The 19,490-nt window shown below is 34.6% G+C and overlaps 1 protein-coding gene across 1 annotated transcript; it reads left to right on the top strand.

Annotated features, from left to right (window-relative positions):
* The first annotated feature begins 9,713 nt into the window (after nucleotides 1-9,713).
* LOC127836176 (homeobox protein ceh-1-like) lies at nucleotides 9,714-18,927 on the top strand. Its single transcript, XM_052362654.1, has 6 exons — nucleotides 9,714-9,831; nucleotides 10,473-10,587; nucleotides 11,230-11,353; nucleotides 12,898-12,967; nucleotides 14,629-14,864; nucleotides 18,376-18,927. The coding sequence occupies exons 1-6, from the start codon at nucleotides 9,789-9,791 to the stop codon at nucleotides 18,382-18,384; spliced, it is 597 nt and encodes a 198-aa protein (XP_052218614.1). The 5' UTR covers nucleotides 9,714-9,788; the 3' UTR covers nucleotides 18,385-18,927.
* The last annotated feature ends 563 nt before the right edge of the window (nucleotides 18,928-19,490 follow it).

Here is a 19,490-nt window from a genome sequence, read left to right as displayed (position 1 = left end):
TTATAACCAGCAGCGTGATGATAGCCGAGCCACGTGGTACAATAATTGTCCGCTTATTTTTACTTTTTTAAATTTATATTATTATTATTATTAACCTATATTTATAAATAAACTATTTTTAATATATATAAGAAAATGATACTACTGCTCATGATACTCAAACAAAAAATACAATCCTTCCAGATTTGAAAGGATTTACTTGTGATGGGACAATCTCCTCACAGAGTTGTCGTTCCTTACTCTCACATACAATCTCTGCCATCACAAGACAATCATACCAGATTCGGTAGTTTTTTTTTTGTTAAAGTATTATATTATGATACGTTATACCTTTTTCTTTTACAGTTTGAAAAAGAAGTGTTAATGTTTAAGTGCTTAATAAACAAATACCTTAATTTAACAACAAAATAAACAATAGCTGTGTTTGTGAAACACAATGCCCCCTACTACGCTTTGAAGCCGTATATTTTAAAAATTCAACGAAACTTACATGAAAGTTGATGTTCAATAGTAATTATATAAGACAACGTTATGGTGAGAAGATGAAGTTAGATGTAGCCCGCAGTCAATGCGCAGTCAGTCTTGAAAGAATTTTGGCATGATAATGAATATTTCGATCAGCATTGGCTTATTTTAAAACAATTTAGAAAATTAAATAATTCCGTAAAACCCTACTGTAGGGAGAGAGGGAGGCATTTCATCTCCTAACCATATCGTTGTCTCATAGAATTACAACTGAACCTCAACTTCCAGGTAAGTTTCGTTTAATATTTAAATTCTATTCCGACAACGATATTTTCGTTCGTCGACAAAATGAGACTTTGAAGCATATCATCCCGCCAAACACAACTAATGTGAGAATCTTTACCTGTAATATTTCACAGCTTTAATACCGCATCTGCAACTTTGTCTTTCCCAATTATCTCTTTATCATAATACCTGGCAAAGGTACTGGACCTTGACCAACCTGCTTTCTTCATTATTTCACCAATTGGACCAATCTCTCTCACTGTGGTTCATTACATTCACCTTTGTCGTGGGCTCACGGACTACTTTCCATCGCACGTGACTTTTAGCCACATGATCATAGTCGCATATTCAAAATGACCGCGCCCATCGCCTTTTTTTAACCGCTAGTATTTGAAGTTTACAACTGGACCGTGCTATTAAATTTTATTTCATGCGCATATTTAATTAAATGAACATTTTGCAATATTAATAACGAGACAAAGCTGTATAGAAAATAATATTAAATTATCAAGAAGCAGCAATAATTAGTTGCTGTTTTGACAAGATTTTGAGAAATGTTGAATATAAATATTGACCAAAGTAAACAGTCTATGTTTTACCAATGCAATGCAAGTTTGGTACACATAGACCCTAAAGATGTTTACTCAATTAAACGTATTCTATGGTAAAATACAAATCTAAAAATAAATTCCAGGCAAACACCAGTGCAGTTGTTTTGTTATTGGTGTTTTAACCAAATACATTTAATTGTCCCATTCTTTTCCTGAAAGGAGAGAACTGGAAGCATCTATCATACACTTACAAGATCAATCAGCAATATTTATAATACTAAAAAAATATATAAGAGAAATATGACAGTCTTTCAACAAGGTACACAATCAAAACTGAACAAAACCAAGCTGCTATAACATTAATTCAATTCTTTACATGATCTTTTAAATAAATAATAAACCACCATGATATTCATGTCTTTCCCCAGGCTCTTTAAGCACCAGGGCATCCCTGTGCCTTAAAATCTTTAATTTATCACATTTTCTCACCAATTGATGTTCCTATAATTCTTCAATATCATGTACGACATACACATAACAAGAGCTGTCACGCTTACGCTTAAACGCTTGACAGAAGTTATGAGCTTTTTTGAACCAAAACGCAGATTTCGAAACCTAAATCCGGACCCTAAGTTCAAGGTCAAGGTCACAGGGATCAAAATTTGTGTGCGTATAGAAGGCCTTGTCCATATACACGTGCATACCAAATATGTAGGTTATAGCTCAAGGGACATAGAAGTTATGAGCTTTTTTCGAAACCTAAACGAAGATTTCGAGACCTAAACCCGGACCTTAAGTTCAAAGTCATTGTCACAGGGGTCAAAATGTGTGTGCGTATGGAAAGCCTTTGTCCAAGTACACATGCATGCCAAATATGAATATTTCTTTCTGAAGCGACCCGTACATATCTTCGATGTTGTTATATTTTCAGCCTTCAGAGGCTGGTGGCGGTATTGTGTTTTTATTATTATTTTAAGACACCTTGTTTAAGACCTTTCTTATACATAGATTATACATTCTCTGTACTTATAAAGTACACGTGTATGTTCATCAATTGAGAGTTCTGCAGGTTATACTGAATTTTTACAGACCATTATCTGACAAGCTGCCTCTTACTCGTTTATGTATGTTGACTTGGCAATGTGAATTAATGTAATTATAAGATTGGTGGTTTCGCCAAATAAATAACCTATGGACAGATTGATTACAAAAAACCCGAAAGTTGTTCTCTCACCATTGAGAATTCCGATTACACGTAGTATTCATTTGCCGTTAAATTATAGACAATTACTTTTTTCTAAACCTACAGTCAAATTAAGTTTACTTCGAACATCTTTCATTGGAGGTACAATGCGGCTGGGTTCTAGTTCGCATCGTAATCAAGCTCCGTGTAATCGGTATCCTACAATAAATAAGTGCAAGTCCAGGAAGTGTTTATGTTGCAAGTTTTTTAATATGTCCTCTTTTATTCTTTCATCTGTTAATAACCGTAAATTTTCAGTTATTATTAAATCCGATGTCTCATGAAATTCTATGCATGTGGTTTATGTTATTACTTGAAATGTACCCTGTTGTGGTGCGCAATACGTTGGGCAGACTGGTAGATCACTTAAAACACGTTTTAGATAACTTTTTTTTTAATTAAAAATAACAATAAATTTTATAACTTCATTTACCAGCACTTTAATAAAACGGGTCATAGCGTAACAAATACTTCAATTCAACCTGTGGAGCAACTTATTTTTAATAATAGTACTTCAAATCAGTGCCAATTAAAAGCAAGGTGCATGTCAGAATTTGAATGGATTAAACGTTTTCAAGCAGCTTACCCACTTGGATTAAATGATAATATTCTAAATGTTGGAACAATTTCTAAAAATAAATCGATTAATTCATTTTCTCTGTTTAGTAAACGTCTAAGAAATAAACGTTCACATGGCATTAGGAAAAATGGTAACTTAAGGCGTAAATTTAAACGTCTGCTTTCTTTAAATGACTGCTACACATTATTACAAAATGGGGGTAAACATAAATTACTAAGTGCACTTTGCTCTCTTTCTGTTTCTTCTTTGGCGCATATTGATAAGGAATGTAAACTTATTTTACTTCAATCTGACCCTCTATATGAATGTGCTTGTATTATTGAATCTTTCCACTGACTATTATCTTAAACCTTTTATTGAAAATGTACTTAACAAAACTAGAAATCGTATCAAAATTGGGTTTTGTAACAAAGGTCTTGATTTAATTGACCTTCCTAAAATATTCAATGATAAAAATGTACGTCGGTTGATTCCCCCTTATTTCCGCAATACTGAATCACCACTTATTTGCTACAATTATAGTAAACCTGTAAGAAGTATCGTTTTAAATTATAATTCTATTTCCACAGATATAAATGTAATAAGAAATTGTCCTACATTATGTGACTGTACTAGTTCTAAATATATATATATGGTCCAGTTGGACATGTTATTACTGGGAACCTTAATTTCATTCAAAATAAAAACCTTAGAAATTTACTACGCAGAGGCCCTAAGTACAGACTGCCTATTCCTGTTGATTTTGATGACTGCATTAAGAATATCGTAACATCCTTACATGATTATTGCACTAAATGGTGCAGGAAGGAAAATGCTGAAATTCCTGCACTCAATGATTGGAAAACAAAAATATTTAGTATGGCCATGAATAAAATATGCTTTTATGATACAAATCCTTTGGCCCTACCACATTCACCTAAATTTAATAAACAAAATCTCTGTAAATTGCTTGAAGACTTACAATCTAAATTCGTCTTAGTTCCTGCTGATAAGGCTGCTAATAATGTTATAATAATATGACGAGTGTTTTATGTTCAAACTATTTCACAAGAACTTTCACAAACTACATCATATTGTGAGTACAATAAGCAACCTAATGAAATTATTACCGACCATATTGCCCAATGCATAAAATATTACTGTCAATATTACTGACAAGAAATTGCCATCACTTTACTGGATACCTAAATTACATCATAGACACCATATGAAAGTCGTTTCATCGCTAATTCAGTGTCTTGTACCACCAAACAATTATCAGTGTATCTTACATCTGCATTGAGTGCTGTTAAATATCATATAGCTAAATTTTGTAATAGAGTTTATGATAAAAGTAATATTAACCTATTTTGGTCAATAAAATACACCTTAGAAGTTATTGATAAAATTGAAAATAAAAAATATAAGGTGTCACAGGTATGTACTTATGATTTTTCTACACTATATACAACGCTTCCTCACGCTTTAATAAAATCCAAACTTGTTTCTTTGATTGAAAAAACTTTTGCTAGAGAGAAGTGTTTGCATCTAGCTTTAAACACTAAAACCGCTTTTTTACTAACCAGATATTAGATAATTACATCATTTGGACTGGTCTTGACTTTTGTGCAGCACTTACTTTTCTTCTGGATAACTTGTTTGTTGAATTTAATGGTAAAATATTTAAACAAATTATTGGTGTTCCTATGGGTACTAATTGCGCGCCACTATAGCTGACTTTTTTTATGTTGTTATGAAAGCGAATTTATGTTAGAATTATCTAAAACAAAGCAAGTAGATTTGATTAATTGTTTTAACCTTACTAGTAGGTACATTGATGATATCCTTAATTTAGATAATCCATTATTTGAACAATATATTCACAAAATCTACCCAAAAGAACTAGTCTTAAATAGATCGTGTATATCCAATACAGATGCTGCGTATTTAGACTTACATTTAATTATTAATAAAAATTTGATCAAGACTAGTTTATACGACAAACGGGACGATTTTAACTTTGAAATTGTGAATTTTCAGTTCCTAGATGGCAACATCCCTAAAGGACCTTCCTATGGTATTTACATTTCGCAGTTGGTACGTTATGCCAGAGCATGTTTATGTATAAAAGATTTTAATGATCATAATCTAATATTAACAAAAAAATATGCTAAAACAAGGCTTTTTGTATCATAACCTTAGAAGTAAATTTGCTAAATTTTACTCTAAGTATGGTGATTTAATTTCAAAATATAATGTCCCTTTAAAATGGCATTTAAATAATGGAATCTCCCATCCATCATTTTACGGAGTTGTTTTGAAGCGTGTCCGCAAATTAAAATATGTTAAACCAAATGTTCTTATTAAACTTTTCAATTTAATTAACTTGTTTTTATCAAAAGGATACGATGCTTATGTACTTAAAAACACGTGTTTGATGGTTTTCGATTCACTATATCTTTCTTCTCTTAAAATTTGGAATCATTAGTGATAGTATAGGCATTTTTCACTGTTGAATAAAATTGTGTCATTGTGCCGTATGAACAAATCTGCATGAAAACTGCATTACAGGCATTTTTCACTGTTGAATAAAATTGTGTCATTGTGTCGTATGAACAAATCTGCATGAAAACTACATTTGCACTCAAATCGTACATCAAATCATTTCTGTCTTCAGTTGTCAACCTATCAGTTGCTAATGGTTACAATATACTAAATCATTTGTGTGTTCAATGCTATACCCTCTAAAGAATGGAACGTCATTTATTTGAAGACACAATTCTCTGTATGGGCACTTGCCATGACTTTATTTTTGAATATTTCTGTGTGCATGTTGTAGGGAAAACATTGTTGTATACTACAAATTCAGTGTTTTGCTTATAGGTTGGAGACTACATGAGATTGTGACAGATGGCGGGAAACCCTCATCAACTGTAGATCAGTCGGTAAAAAGGTGGCCTTAAAACAGTGACCGTTGATTCGCGTCGAGTTCTTTCTTACATACTGGATGACCTATCTTTTTTATTGTGTAAATCCATTCGGCTTGGCATGCTCTTTAAGAAAAGATATGGGTGTGGGTAGTCTACGCGCAAAAGTTTGACTTTATTTTTCGTTGAAGTTATCGGTTTTACATTGAATTTGTTAAGGAAATCTTTTGGTATATTGTGACCTAATTTGACCCAATTAAAAAGGTTACACAACACGTTGTTTGGTCCATCAGAATAATTTTCAGAGATCTGTCATGGCATTTATGGGTACGATAAAGAAGTTCAATTTCTATGTTGATTGCTTAGTTCGACACTTCATAATGCAATTTGGAGACAGTTTGACCTGCATTAGGCTTCATTTAAACGCTCGTCAGACGCGACTATAATTTCATCCCCACGCAAAACAATACCTCAATGGTCAACATTGCATTACAAAATTTATGTTATGCATCAACAAAGTTTAAAACGCATTAAGCAATCAAGTCGAAACATGTCTTTCCATAAAGACATGCACCTAGGAAGATATGTGGAGGCATATTGAATACAGCATTTCGGACGCGCCATCCTCACGAATTTCTTTACATAGAACCTGATGTTTTTTTCCGAGAGTATATGATATATTCACTATATTTAATAAAGCCCGAATAGCATATATTATATATACCTGTATAACTTTATAAACAATTACCTATACAAGTTCGAGTCTACCTCACATTTCATGTATTTTTAATATTGCAATGTATTTAATCCTTGTATTAACCATTTGTGTACAGAAACATGGGAAAACCCATTAATGGCCATTGCACAGGGAAGTTGTAATGCGGTGGCCTGATTGCATCAAACACAGTTGAGAACACGTAGAGAAATGTGTCTTGTTCTGTAAAATCTGGGAAAAGTGCATGTGCGTAAAGTGTCGTCCCTGATTAGCCTGTGCATTCCGCAAAAGCTAATCAGGGACGACACTTTCCGCTTTAATGGTAGTTTTCGTTTAAAGGAAGTCCCTTTTTACCGAAAATCTAGTAAAATCGGAAAGTGTCGTCCCTGATTAGCCTGTGCTGACTGCAAAGGCTAATCTGGGACGACAATTTACGCACATGCATTATGCCCAGTTTTCTCAGAACGCGACTCGTATGTTTATGATACTTGATATGCCTAAAATCTTATGTCAAGTCCTCGGTTTGGTGTGGGTGAGGTGAAGGTCAACGTGACTAAACGTGAAACAAGGTTTCCGTTGAACAACATCCCTTATATTAACAGGGTGCAGAAGCATGTGACTTTGTTGGGTTCTCAATTTAACGGTATGGATGTAAACCCACTGATAAGTGCTGCTTTTTTTTCGAATAACTTTTTTGAAACAATTTTTCTTAAGAATTTCAAATACACATGTAGTGCATAACAGACAGAGTTTTATGCTGCTTGTGGCAGTGTGAAATACATAAGATTTTTTTCACTTTATTTAATTAGCCTGCGTTCTTGTTAAAAAATGCCATGTATACTGCACGATTATGTTTCACGCAACGTGAAAATTTTGTCTCCCATTCCAGACGTATTCAAAGATGTATTCTAATACATTAAGATATCGGCACAAACTGCAAGAAAACTCTCTTTTATCCACTAAAGAATTTTGCAAAATGCATTTCAATAACTTGAGATATTTGCAAAATAAAGTTCTTAACGATGTGTTTAAACTCTGTCCAGCTCGTGTTGAAATTCCCGAAAACCCCGTTGATTATGCATCCTGATTAAGCCAATTCTTAAAAACGCAAGTGTAAAATGTTGGGTCACCGTGAATATTAGAGCTGTTAAAATGTAGTTTTATCTCTTAGCCTTATAATTTGATAACTTTTCTAATAAAACTGTATGTTTATGCTATATACATTTTTGTATCTTAGTCGAACATGTATGATGGAATTTATTGCTAAGGTCATCGAAGTTTTAAACAAAAGTGGAAACAGTATATCTGGTTGACAATTTAACACATTGAGCGTTTGAAACGTGTAGTTTTCGTGAAAATTCCAGGTTCCCTTGCCGCTCCATAGTTTTAGTATATTTGTGCTTCGACGCTTCAAATGTCATATGAAGTTTGTGTCCACAGCTTCCACTTACATTTCACGCATTTTATATTTTATGCAACGGAAAATATAATGAGTATATTGAAAGTTAACGCAATCAGTGTATATTTATTATTATATTTAATCAACGTCAAATAATTAGTTTCACATGACACAAAAACATTTTTCTTTCTTTTAAGATAACTTCAGTCCATCAACCGAGAAAAAATAGAAAAGTCCCCATCAAGTCTTTTGAGTGATACATTTCATGGATGCATACATTATTGTTCAAATGATATACATTTTATTCCGTAGCATTTCGAGGAGAAAATTGTTATTTAAAAATTGCTTCCATGAAACCAATTTCATTAACCAGTTATGTGGGCCTGATTTTATCCACTGATTAATTTGTCCCAATCATCGTCGCTTTATTACAATTGACCTATAATTATTACAATTATAACATACTGGCACGCAATTAATCTCATGTTACAATAACGCGAATATGTCATCCAGAAGTATATATACCATATTTTACTCTCCAGCAGACCACAATGCATTCAAATTACCAGCTGCAAATATCATAAAGTCGTGCGATGAATGTTAATTGAGTGATTAGCTCAAATTGGTGTTTAATCTTAATTAATGAGTTCCCCTATTTGATGGGTAGCATTCGGCGCATAATTGACAACTCGCAGACAATGGTCGTCGCGCTAATGACATATTGACTTAATCGCTCGCTTGCAAGTTTGATAGTTTATTATAACATGTTTAAGGGGTGCGTTTACATTTCGACAAATATTTAAGTCGAGCTCTGAGGAAACCGGGCTTAATTCATGAGCTTAAAATGTTGCCCCAGCCCCAGTCTAGCATATTAGTCCGCACAAGAGAGGGCCGACTCTTTCCGCCTAAACGGAATTAAGAAGAGAAAGCGAAAGCGGAACATTTTATGAAAGCGGAAAGTGTTGTCCCTGATAAGCCCGTTTGGACACTTCCCCCTCATGGAATGATCCCGGACATAAGTAGTTCATGCCGGGTGAAAAATCTACTTCTTAAGAAGAACGCAGCTTGCCATTGTCTACAGTATAGCACTTGCCACGCATTCTAATAATTTTGTTAAATAAATAAAACGGGGCTTCATTCACATGCGTCAAGTGTCGTCTAAGATCAATTAGGGATATCAGGGGCGACTATTTCCTCTTTTTCGTTTGAACGAAGTCTCATCTAAGCAAAAAATGCGGTGTAGGCGGATAGTTTCGGACTGCATATGCTTATTTGTGACGACACTCTGCGCACATGCAATAAGCTCCTGTGTACTTAAGCTCGAATGCATAGAAAGCCTTAGGCTTATTTGAAACGCTCTCGAGTCCGCATCTTAGAACAGGGACATATAGGTCCCTGCTTTGAACCACTTTTTTGTGTCTTCAGTGAGACCTAAAGAACGCTCCAATAGTTGGAATCGAAACCGTGAACTCCCGGTCGCTAGGCAGAAACCACATCTACAACGCCACGGGGTAAATACAAGACTTACGGCCTAACATATTTTCACACGACCGCTATCAGTCCCTTTAAAGTGTAGAAAAACAAGGCGATGCATGTAATGAGCGGTCGTATCAATTCGAAGGGAATATTGCATGAAGAAAAATCATGGATGTACTGTATAGGAATATAACAACTATTTCTCAATGTGGTATGTGTTTAAAAAAAATAAATTAAGCATATTTAAAGGTGTACGTTAAATAACAATAATGATATATATATTGGAAAAAATGGCGTTGTCAATTCGTCAACAGATTAAGGGTTATAAAGAATATGGATTTAACCTCGAGTTTGTTGAGTGTACAACGATCCACAACTACTACTACTACTACTACTACTACTACTACTACTACTACTACTACTACTACTACTACTACTACTACTACTACTACTACTACTTCTACTACTACTACTACTACTACTACTACTACTACTACTACTACTACTACTACTACTACTACTACTACTACTACTACTACTACTGCTGCTGCTGCTGCTGCTGCTGCTGCTGCTGCTGCTGCTACTACTACTACTACTACTGCTTCTACTTCTACTACTATACTACTCCTACTACTACTGCTTTTGAAACTGCTACTGCTACCGATACCACTACCACAACCACTACTACTACTGCTACTGCTACTGCTGCTTCTTCCACTGCTACTGCTACTGCTAATGCAACCGCTACCACTACCGCTACTACTTCTACTACTAGTTATAATAAGAATAAATAAATCAAAACTTTTAATTGTTATATTTGTTATAACTATTTTATTTTAATATCGTTGTCAGCACCAGAAGCCACAGCAGATGGACATCCGTCGAATGAGTATATGCAGAATGCAAATGGACAAACGACATCTGCTGTATCGACAAAACATCGGAAACTTAGAAGAATCCGCCAGAGGTAGCAATATTATCAAATAACCGTGATTTATATTCATATGAGTAAAACGTACCTTATGGTAAAAATGGGGTAAGCATTAATGACAAATGTCTATTTTCTGCATCAATTCCGATCTATATGGACCACGCTGTGTGAAAAGGGGGTTTAATGCCTGTGCAAGTCTCTTGTTAGCAAAAATCAAGTTTAGGCGGAAAGTGTCGCCCCTGACTGTGCGGACTGCACAGGATTATCTGGGATGACACTTTACGCACATGCATGAAAGCCCGTTTTCACAGAGCACGGCTCATATCTGTTGTATTTGTTCGACGTTTTTATGTTTATTTTGGTATCATTTTTACCTTGTTTTCTTCACAGTATGAAAACACCAACGGTCTTTTGCACAGGTCTGGAGACTTCGAGGGAATTAATCACGTTATCGGTTTATAATTTGTATTTTGTAGGCAACAAAATACTATCACTTGACTCCGGACCTCTGTTAACTTTATTTTTTTATTGCCAAATGTGTTTCTGCTTTATCAGTCTTTCTTTCATAGATAAATGTTCATGAAATGGACAAAAATGAAGAGTATATATTCCCCAGCAGAACCCACTTGCTTATCACGAAGACTTTTGAACGGATCGTTCTTTTTCATCGTCTTACAGAACCACTTTTACCACGGGCCAACTGAAGACGCTTGAAGGCGCATTTCAACAAGCGCCTTACCCGAACATCATTGTGAGAGAGGCTCTTGCACGGCAACTTATGCTGGACGAAACGAGGGTGCAGGTACGGAAAGGCTCTTGCAGGGTTACCTCCACATACGGGTTTACAGTAGCCATGTAATTCACAAGCACAATTCTCCCAAATATGGAAGTTTTTTTAAGGTTTAAGTGTTGTCCAAATTCACGCAAATCAGTGCTTTTTTATGCATTTTTGATTTTTTTCCACGATAAACAGTCGAAAATGTAAAATAAAATAAAAATGAATAACATAGATTTTTAATCATATATACAATATTATTTCAATTGGCCATCAACATTTGGGGTTAATGGGCGGCACGAGTTTAATTCGAACTGTGCTCGACGACGTTAGGACGGAAAAATAATTTAATCGCTAAGTTGTTTTCAAACGTTATTTATATATTGTTAATTACTATTGCGAACGTGACGATTGGTGAATCCCGCGCGATTTTATCGTTGCTATGGTTTCCAGGCGTGTTGATACGATTCAACGTGAAATACAATTCGAAAGAATAATATTCTGATACAGAAGAATACATTTATATTTTGAATACCTATAGGCTATATGTTCACGTATTTCTGTGTGCATACACGTGTATCCAATCAGTCTATATTTTAGTGTAATACTATTTTATTGCTTTATCATGTTCAACCCATTTATGCCTATTGGATTCTCCCATCCTTCTAAATCAATTTATTTCCAAAATTATGGATGTCTAGTATATTTATTTCTATATTTAGAATATTTCTTACAGAAATTCATGTAAGCAAACAGCTTAGACCCTGATGAGACGCCGCATCATGCGGCGTCTCATCTGGGTCTACGCTGTATGCCAAGGCATTTTTTTCTAAACGCTAGGCTTAAATTGGTTAGGTATGTTAACATGTAGGCAAACAACTGAACGTAAATTATAGCGAGATTGGCAAACTTACAGAAACAGTTTAGTTTCTCGAGTTTCAACAAAATTAGAATTTTTTTTGGCATTGATATCACAAACAATAACGCTGTTGTTACGATGATCCTGGAGCATTTCTATGCATATAAGGTCGATATAAATGACAAATATGATATAGGGTGCTCAAAGATTGCGCGAAATATTGCGACCCACATATACACCGGTACGATTGTTTTTAAATATGACGAAACACGTGCACATAAGCGGTCGTACTGAATGGTGCAATTTCTGCGGAAAATGAAGTGGTCGAACATAATAACGGCACACAACTTTCAAAACATTAACCATAACAGGTTGCGCGTTATATGTTTTATGTTAAGAAAGGGAGGCTATTCCGAGTAGAAGATTCTGTGTACCCGGCGACGGTTGTTTTCCTTTCTTATAAATTGTGTGTCAATTACCAAATAAAAATACAAATGTGCTAAAAAAAACTTAGCGCAGCTTATTCTGATCCATATCAATCCTTCATTTAAATGTTTTGATTTAATTGGGGTCGATGTCTGTGTCGCGATGCTTGTTTATACAACATAGACCATTCATACATTTCGTACATTGTAATCCGATTTTATTTTGTAATCAGACGACACATATTTGGCTGATAATTATAACAATGATTTATTAGGGATTGTTTCAGATTTGGTTCCAAAACCGACGGGCAAAGTGGCGGAAAGGGCAACCGTCAAAACAGGAGATTTCACTTGAAGGTTGGTGATTTTTCTTCTTGAGAAAAAGTATATTCGGAAGACTTGCAATTATGTAGCTTTGCGTTAGGAAATCTTAATTAGTAACCAAGATGCGAGTTAATTATAAAGTTAGCTCTGACAATGCGAAAACCTGCTTCATTTTTAAATAAGTTACTTGAATATTCGTAGCCGATTTGAGAATTGTGTAGCGATAAAGAGATTTCAGTAGCGATTGGCTTTTGGGACTCCTGGTCACTCCATCATGACATCATTTGAGTGTTACGCTTTAATGGGCTTCTAACTATGTTTATTTTGATATGTATCGTGTCTTCTGTGTACTTTTTTCCAATAGGTATGTCCAATAGGTATAGCAATTTGTAGTTTATAATATCTAACATATTCACGAAACATTTCATTTTAAACATACAGAGTGATTTTCGTTCCTTGTGACGTGTTATACAAAAACATTTGACTGGAAAAAGAATACGTTTGATTTAAATCGTTTTACAAACCATAATTTAAGTAGATCTAATATTACAGCAGGTTAATACTCATATTATTTCCAAATTGCATTCACATTCTTGGAATAATGGTTTTTAACTATAGTAATTTTAGAAACTGTGTAAACTGGACTTATTTTTAAAAAAAATCGCTTCATTCTCCGTTGACAAATAGAGCTAAACCGAAAACAACGCCCTCGGTCTGGTGTCGGAAAACTGGTCCTATTAAATGGTGATATATAATACAATTTATTTATCGAACGCCAATAACTTGAGACGCCATTGTCACGATTTCTCTTGTTGCGTCTTTATCGAGAATTTTCGTTTATTATCGTTAATAGATGAATCCCTACTCGAATATGATGTAATTTTGACGTCATAGCACATGGAACCGTTTAAGCTAAAGAAGTCATAGAAAGGCAGGTTTCAGCAAATGTTTTAGATATGTTATGGTTTGAAACAGGAGGTGAATGGTTGTACATTTGTATTGCAAATGGTTTTCAATGCAGAAAATTTACGTTTATGCAAATCAAATAGTTCAAGTTGTTTCAGTAACGGCGTTATTCCAAAAACGTAAGTCTTGTCGCTGCTGCCCTGACACATTTCCTAAGGAACAATATCACATGCTCAAACATGAAATGTATTTAATAACATGTATAGTATATGTTCCACATGGTGTAACCTGGGAAAACTAACGTATTTTCTATTCTGTTATAATATATTTTGCTTAAATTAAAGTATAGGGCAAATGTAATCACAGTGTAATGAATAACCAATCGTTTATTATTCTTGTCTCTATGGAACATAACCACATTTCCCCAGATGTTTAAGGTAACAACAACTGGCCTTTTAAATTTTATTAACACATGATTTGAGTTAAGAATATTTCAATACCAAGTTGATTCGAAAAATATCATTATATTTTTTCACACTGACTACCTGACCAGCCGTTAACATATGTGCACGGTTTCGGAATCATTTCTTGTACGAAACATTAGTTCACGGTTTCAGTTTCATCCGTTGTACGGAACATGTCGGCACGGTTTTAGCAAAATATGTTGTACGACACATTTGTGCACGATTTTATTGTCATGTACGCATCCCCACAACACGTTTCCTATAATAAGCGATTTATTAAATATGTGACCAACTTTATTACATAATTCACGCGTCATGTTTCAGATACAAATTCTGCACCGGGCACAGGCAAAGATTCGAAGAAATCGGATAAACAAGCACTTTTCATTCCCGTACCGGAACCGGCAATGTTCAGCTCGCATACTCCCTGGTGGTTCCCTATACCCGTTCATCACCACAATCTTGTCGTGTTCCCTGTATTTTCGCCAAGCTGCTACGCAAACGCCAAAAGCGTTCCGAATAGGATCCTAATTTCTGATTGGCTGAAATCGAGGTACATGGTGCGTGAGACTCAGATAATCCCATGCAATCTCCACGCAGAGTTGTCGTTCCTTGCTCTCACATACAATTCTGCGAAAGGCTCAGCCCTCCATTTTGTCTATAAAATAGATAAAACCGAACAAACGCATTCAACGTATATTTGATTAGATATTTAAGATCGCATGCATTAAATTCAGAAATATGACTTTTAAATGTACGATAAATCGTGCAAAAACTTGCGAGTTTTAATGCAACTCTTTGGAACTAATTTATTGCCCATTTACGCAGATGGAATCATTCCACGCACTTCACAAATGTAATCAATTGAACATATTTTTTTTTAGTGACGTTAGGAATTGCTTCGACGTGTGTATGTATGTTGGTTTCTTAACATAAAAAAAAACATATCAATTTTATAATTATGAATTAAAACTGATATAAGATATCATGGTATGAGATGGTTTTCTTTAATGCAGTGAATGCAATGTAACCTTCGTGCAAGAGATTGTTTAGTATTCTGTAACCTCAATGATGAACGCTTGGAATGATCATGACATAAATGAGACGCTTTCATAACAATAGTCCGTTCTGAGCCCAACACAGAGGTGAATGTAATGTAACCGTCGTACAAGAGATTGAATCCCATGAACATCGCTCCGGCGGAAAAAAAATTAGTTGTTATTTGAGTAATCATGAATACAATTATTCAACTTACGTTAAAATTCAGCGATTCATTATGCTTAGGTTATTATAGATAATTTTAACTGCTGAAAATATTAGGTTTTTTGCAGGATAGCTTTATTAAATAAACCGTCAATAAAAATACTGTAGAATAAAGATTGGTATGGGTCATGATATCACAAAAAAGTATTGTGCCCAAATGTCTTAAGTGAAGTTAGCGTCGCTTTCGTTAAGGGATCCGATAATAAGAACACAAACCAATCATCCAATCAAACCAAACCATTTATTTGGTCGCCATCTGTAATGGAAAAGTTGTCCGCCTTGCGACCGGATGGTCGCGGGTTCGATCCCCTCTATGGGAGCGTTCTTTAGATCACCCATTAAGACACCAAGTACTGGTTCTATACACAGGAAACATAAACATCAACATGGGTATCAAAGCCGATTGTTATTTTCTTGGGCGCTAGTTTTTGTGTGCTTTATTAAATCTAAATAGTGAAGATTTGATAAAGACGTGGAAAAAAATACATTTAACGTAGCGTTTAGTGTGTTTTCGTTTCTAATGTAACAACTTTCATTTGATAAAGACGTGGAAAAAAAAAAAAATTAACGTAGCGTTTAGTGTGTTTTTGTTTCTAACTCAACTAAAACAATCAAATATTATATCATTACATCGACGCACATTGTTTAGGATGGGTTTATTTTTTATTTAAATTAACTTTGATGTCGAATGGAGCATTTATTTAACAGTGCACGGCGTAAGAACATTATTGTACGTCGTATGAATTATCCGCAATATCGTGCTGCGTTTAAAGAAAGGCTGATATATATAATAACCAAAACGTTGTAATTAAACCGTAATTAAAGCGTGTAGCTCTGTTGCCTATTCCATAAGATACAAATGAGAACCAGTATAGAAGAATACTTTTATGTTATTTTTGAATGTGCCTAACGCATTTTGTATTACGCATCTATGCTGATTGATTCCAGATTTATATAATTCAGAGACAAGTTTTAAGTCTTTATTTCAAGAGAAATTGCAAGATTTAACGAAACACATAATTTGATACCAAGAAGGAGTATATTTTAGACATGCTAAGCAACAAAAAGCCGGTGCCAATGAATATTACTAACATTTAACAGTGATGTATTGATGGCTGTAATGTGAACTTGACTGTTTTCACTTGTGCTGACCACAATAACATTTGTGCAACTTTTCAGAAAGGATATATATAAGATGTATCCGGATGTGTCTTCAGTAGCATTAAGTAAACATTCAAATCTACTAATGATAACAATGAGATTTCACATTTAAATGGCTTGATCTGACCCTACCTACTTACTTGCCTACCTGCCTACTTGCCTACCTGCCTACCTACCTACCTACCTACCTGTCTGTCTGTCTGTCTGTCTGTCTGTCTGTCTGTCTGTCTGTCTGTCTGTCTGTCTGTCTGTCTGTCTGTCTGTCTGTCTGTCTGTCTGTCTGTCTGTCTGTCTGTCTGTCTGTCTGTCTGTCTGTCTGTCTGTCTGTCTGTCTGTCTGTCTGTCTGTCTGTCTGTCTGTCTGTCTGTCTGTCTGTCTGTCTGTCTGTCTGTCTGTCTGTCTGTCTGTCTGTCTGTCTGTCTGTCTGTCTGTCTGTCTGTCTGTCTGTCTGTCTGTCTGTCTGTTTGTCTGTCTGTATGTCTGTCTGTCTGTCTGTCTGTCTGTTTGTCTGTCTGTCATTTGGGCTCGTAAACCGAGTCGCATGGGTAGGAGCTAAGTTTGTTATTCTTTGTTCACATTTTAACTATTTTTATGATAAATTACGATCAATAATGTATAATTAAACAACCATTAAAATGTATATAGCATATTGTTTTATTCCGTAATAAAGTAACTGTATATAATAAAAGATGTAAAGGTAACAACATAACCAATTCGCATTAAGTGTAAATGTTAGCCTTTCAAGTAGTATCTGAATACAAATAGTTAACTGAATGCAATTCTACATAAAATCAAATAGATGTACTGTACAAAAGAAAGTTCAAAGAGATGAACATTTTGCCAATTTCGCGTCAAAAACTATACAGCAAGCACTCAGTGCTTTTGTGCAGTTATCCTTATTCTATCGATGTAAGTTACTAAGTATTTTGTTAAATGCACATTATGTATTATCGTAGTTTAGATTTTGCCACGGACTATATATGAGGGTCAGGTTAAACCTTTCGTATAAATACAACAACAACATGGAAACATGTTAATATACGTTGTTCTAGTTATTTCCATAGAGTTTCGTTGTTTCCAGCTTGATTCTGTAATACAAAAACGAAACATAAACAATGTTCATACGCATTTAAGAATCGACATTCGTTTGCAAATGCATATTTTGAAAATTCGCGTTGTTATACTGTAGGGTTCGCATTATTAGGTTAAAAAAAACACGTGTTTTATTATTCTCATACTTATCATATACTGTAAGGATATAACACGAATGCGTTCATGTTACATTTTGATATGTTAATGCTACTACGATTCGAGACTAGTTATTCCATGTCAAGTAAATTGAATTGCACAACTAACGCATTGTTATATTATAAGTGATAAGTATGCGTTACAAACCAGGCATATTTACGGTACAACATGATTAATAAATTGCACTTTATGGCGAAATATATAAAGTGCATATATTATTGTGAATGTATACATACAATATGTTACAATATTTAAATATATTTTTAGCAGGCACGCCAATGTCCTGTCCCCTCTAGAGTATGTATTCACATATTTCAAACAAAAATACATCATGATATTCGGCACAAAGACAAACACGAATGATGTTGTGTTATGAACAATGATTTAACTATATTTCAGGAGGGCTGAAGCAGATGTCCCTGGTAGGGAGACGACATCGTCATCCCAAAATAGATACGAAACATTTTTACACCATGGCATGACATCTGCTCTTTTTACAAAGCGGATTATTATGTTTGTTTGCATTTTTAAAGGCCTTTTTTCCTTTAACCCTTTAAATATTACAGATTTCTGGCAAATTTGATATGATTAGTAATGTATTTATAACAAGTTTAAAAAACAAAACAAAAAAAACAATGATGGGGTTTCCATTATTTTCAAAGTAAATGATTTACACCAATTCCTTGTGTTAATTTCGATGAGAGCTGAAACTTCTTTCTCTACTGTTGTATCAACACTGTAAATACGGTACATGTACCTAGTGGATCTGCATATTTTTTTATAATTGCTTAATATGTGAAATGCATTTGGGCCACGAACTGTGAAAAGGTGTTTTAACGCATTTGCGTAAAGTGTCGTCCCGGATTCGCCTATGAAGTACGCCTAATCAAGGACGACTTTTTCCGCCTAAACTTGATTTTTGTTAAGAAGAGACTTTCTTAAACCGACAAATATAATAAAAGCGGATAAGTGTCGTCCCTGATTAGGTTTAGCCCGTGCGCACTGCACAGACAAATCTGAGACGACACTTTACGCACATGCATTTAACCCCTTTTCACAGAGCAAGACTCATGTATGGTATGAGCCGAAGGCCTCGCATGACAAATAAACCGAATGAGAATCAGCTTCCATATGTTACAGTTGAATTAAAAATACCTGTGAAAATATGTATAGTAATGTTTTTTCATAATACCCTAGGCAGAGTTGGCTGCTTCTTGTTTAATAAATAGGCCCTATGAAAAAAAAGTGTTTTGTTCGGCCATATATGCCGTGGGAAAGTTTGTTTTGAATGTGAAATGGAAATTATGGAATATTAAATTCAGCGTTCCGTAAACACAGATGCATTTTGTCTATGCTAATAATAATCATATTCTAAAATGAAAAAAAAAGATTCCCGTTGCTTTTTCTTTTAAAAATTAAAACCGTAAGCCCTCTTGGTCCAAAAATAGAGCATACACTTCTTCTCGCCAATATCTGTATTTGATAAGTCATATAAGGCAACGTGATCCAGCTTT

The sequence above is a fragment of the Dreissena polymorpha genome, chromosome 6 (assembly GCF_020536995.1).
Source record: "Dreissena polymorpha isolate Duluth1 chromosome 6, UMN_Dpol_1.0, whole genome shotgun sequence".
Taxonomy (NCBI): Eukaryota; Metazoa; Mollusca; class Bivalvia; order Myida; family Dreissenidae; genus Dreissena; species Dreissena polymorpha.
This window is presented reverse-complemented; position numbering and strand designations above follow the sequence as displayed.

Coding starts and splice junctions, on each gene's coding strand:
- LOC127836176 (XM_052362654.1), top strand. CDS start 9,789: ATGGATGTACTGTATAGGAATATAACAACTATTTCTCAATGTG. Junction 11,354..12,897: donor TGGACGAAACGAGGGTGCAG/GTACGGAAAGGC, acceptor GGATTGTTTCAG/ATTTGGTTCCAAAACCGACG. Junction 12,968..14,628: donor ACAGGAGATTTCACTTGAAG/GTTGGTGATTTT, acceptor GTCATGTTTCAG/ATACAAATTCTGCACCGGGC.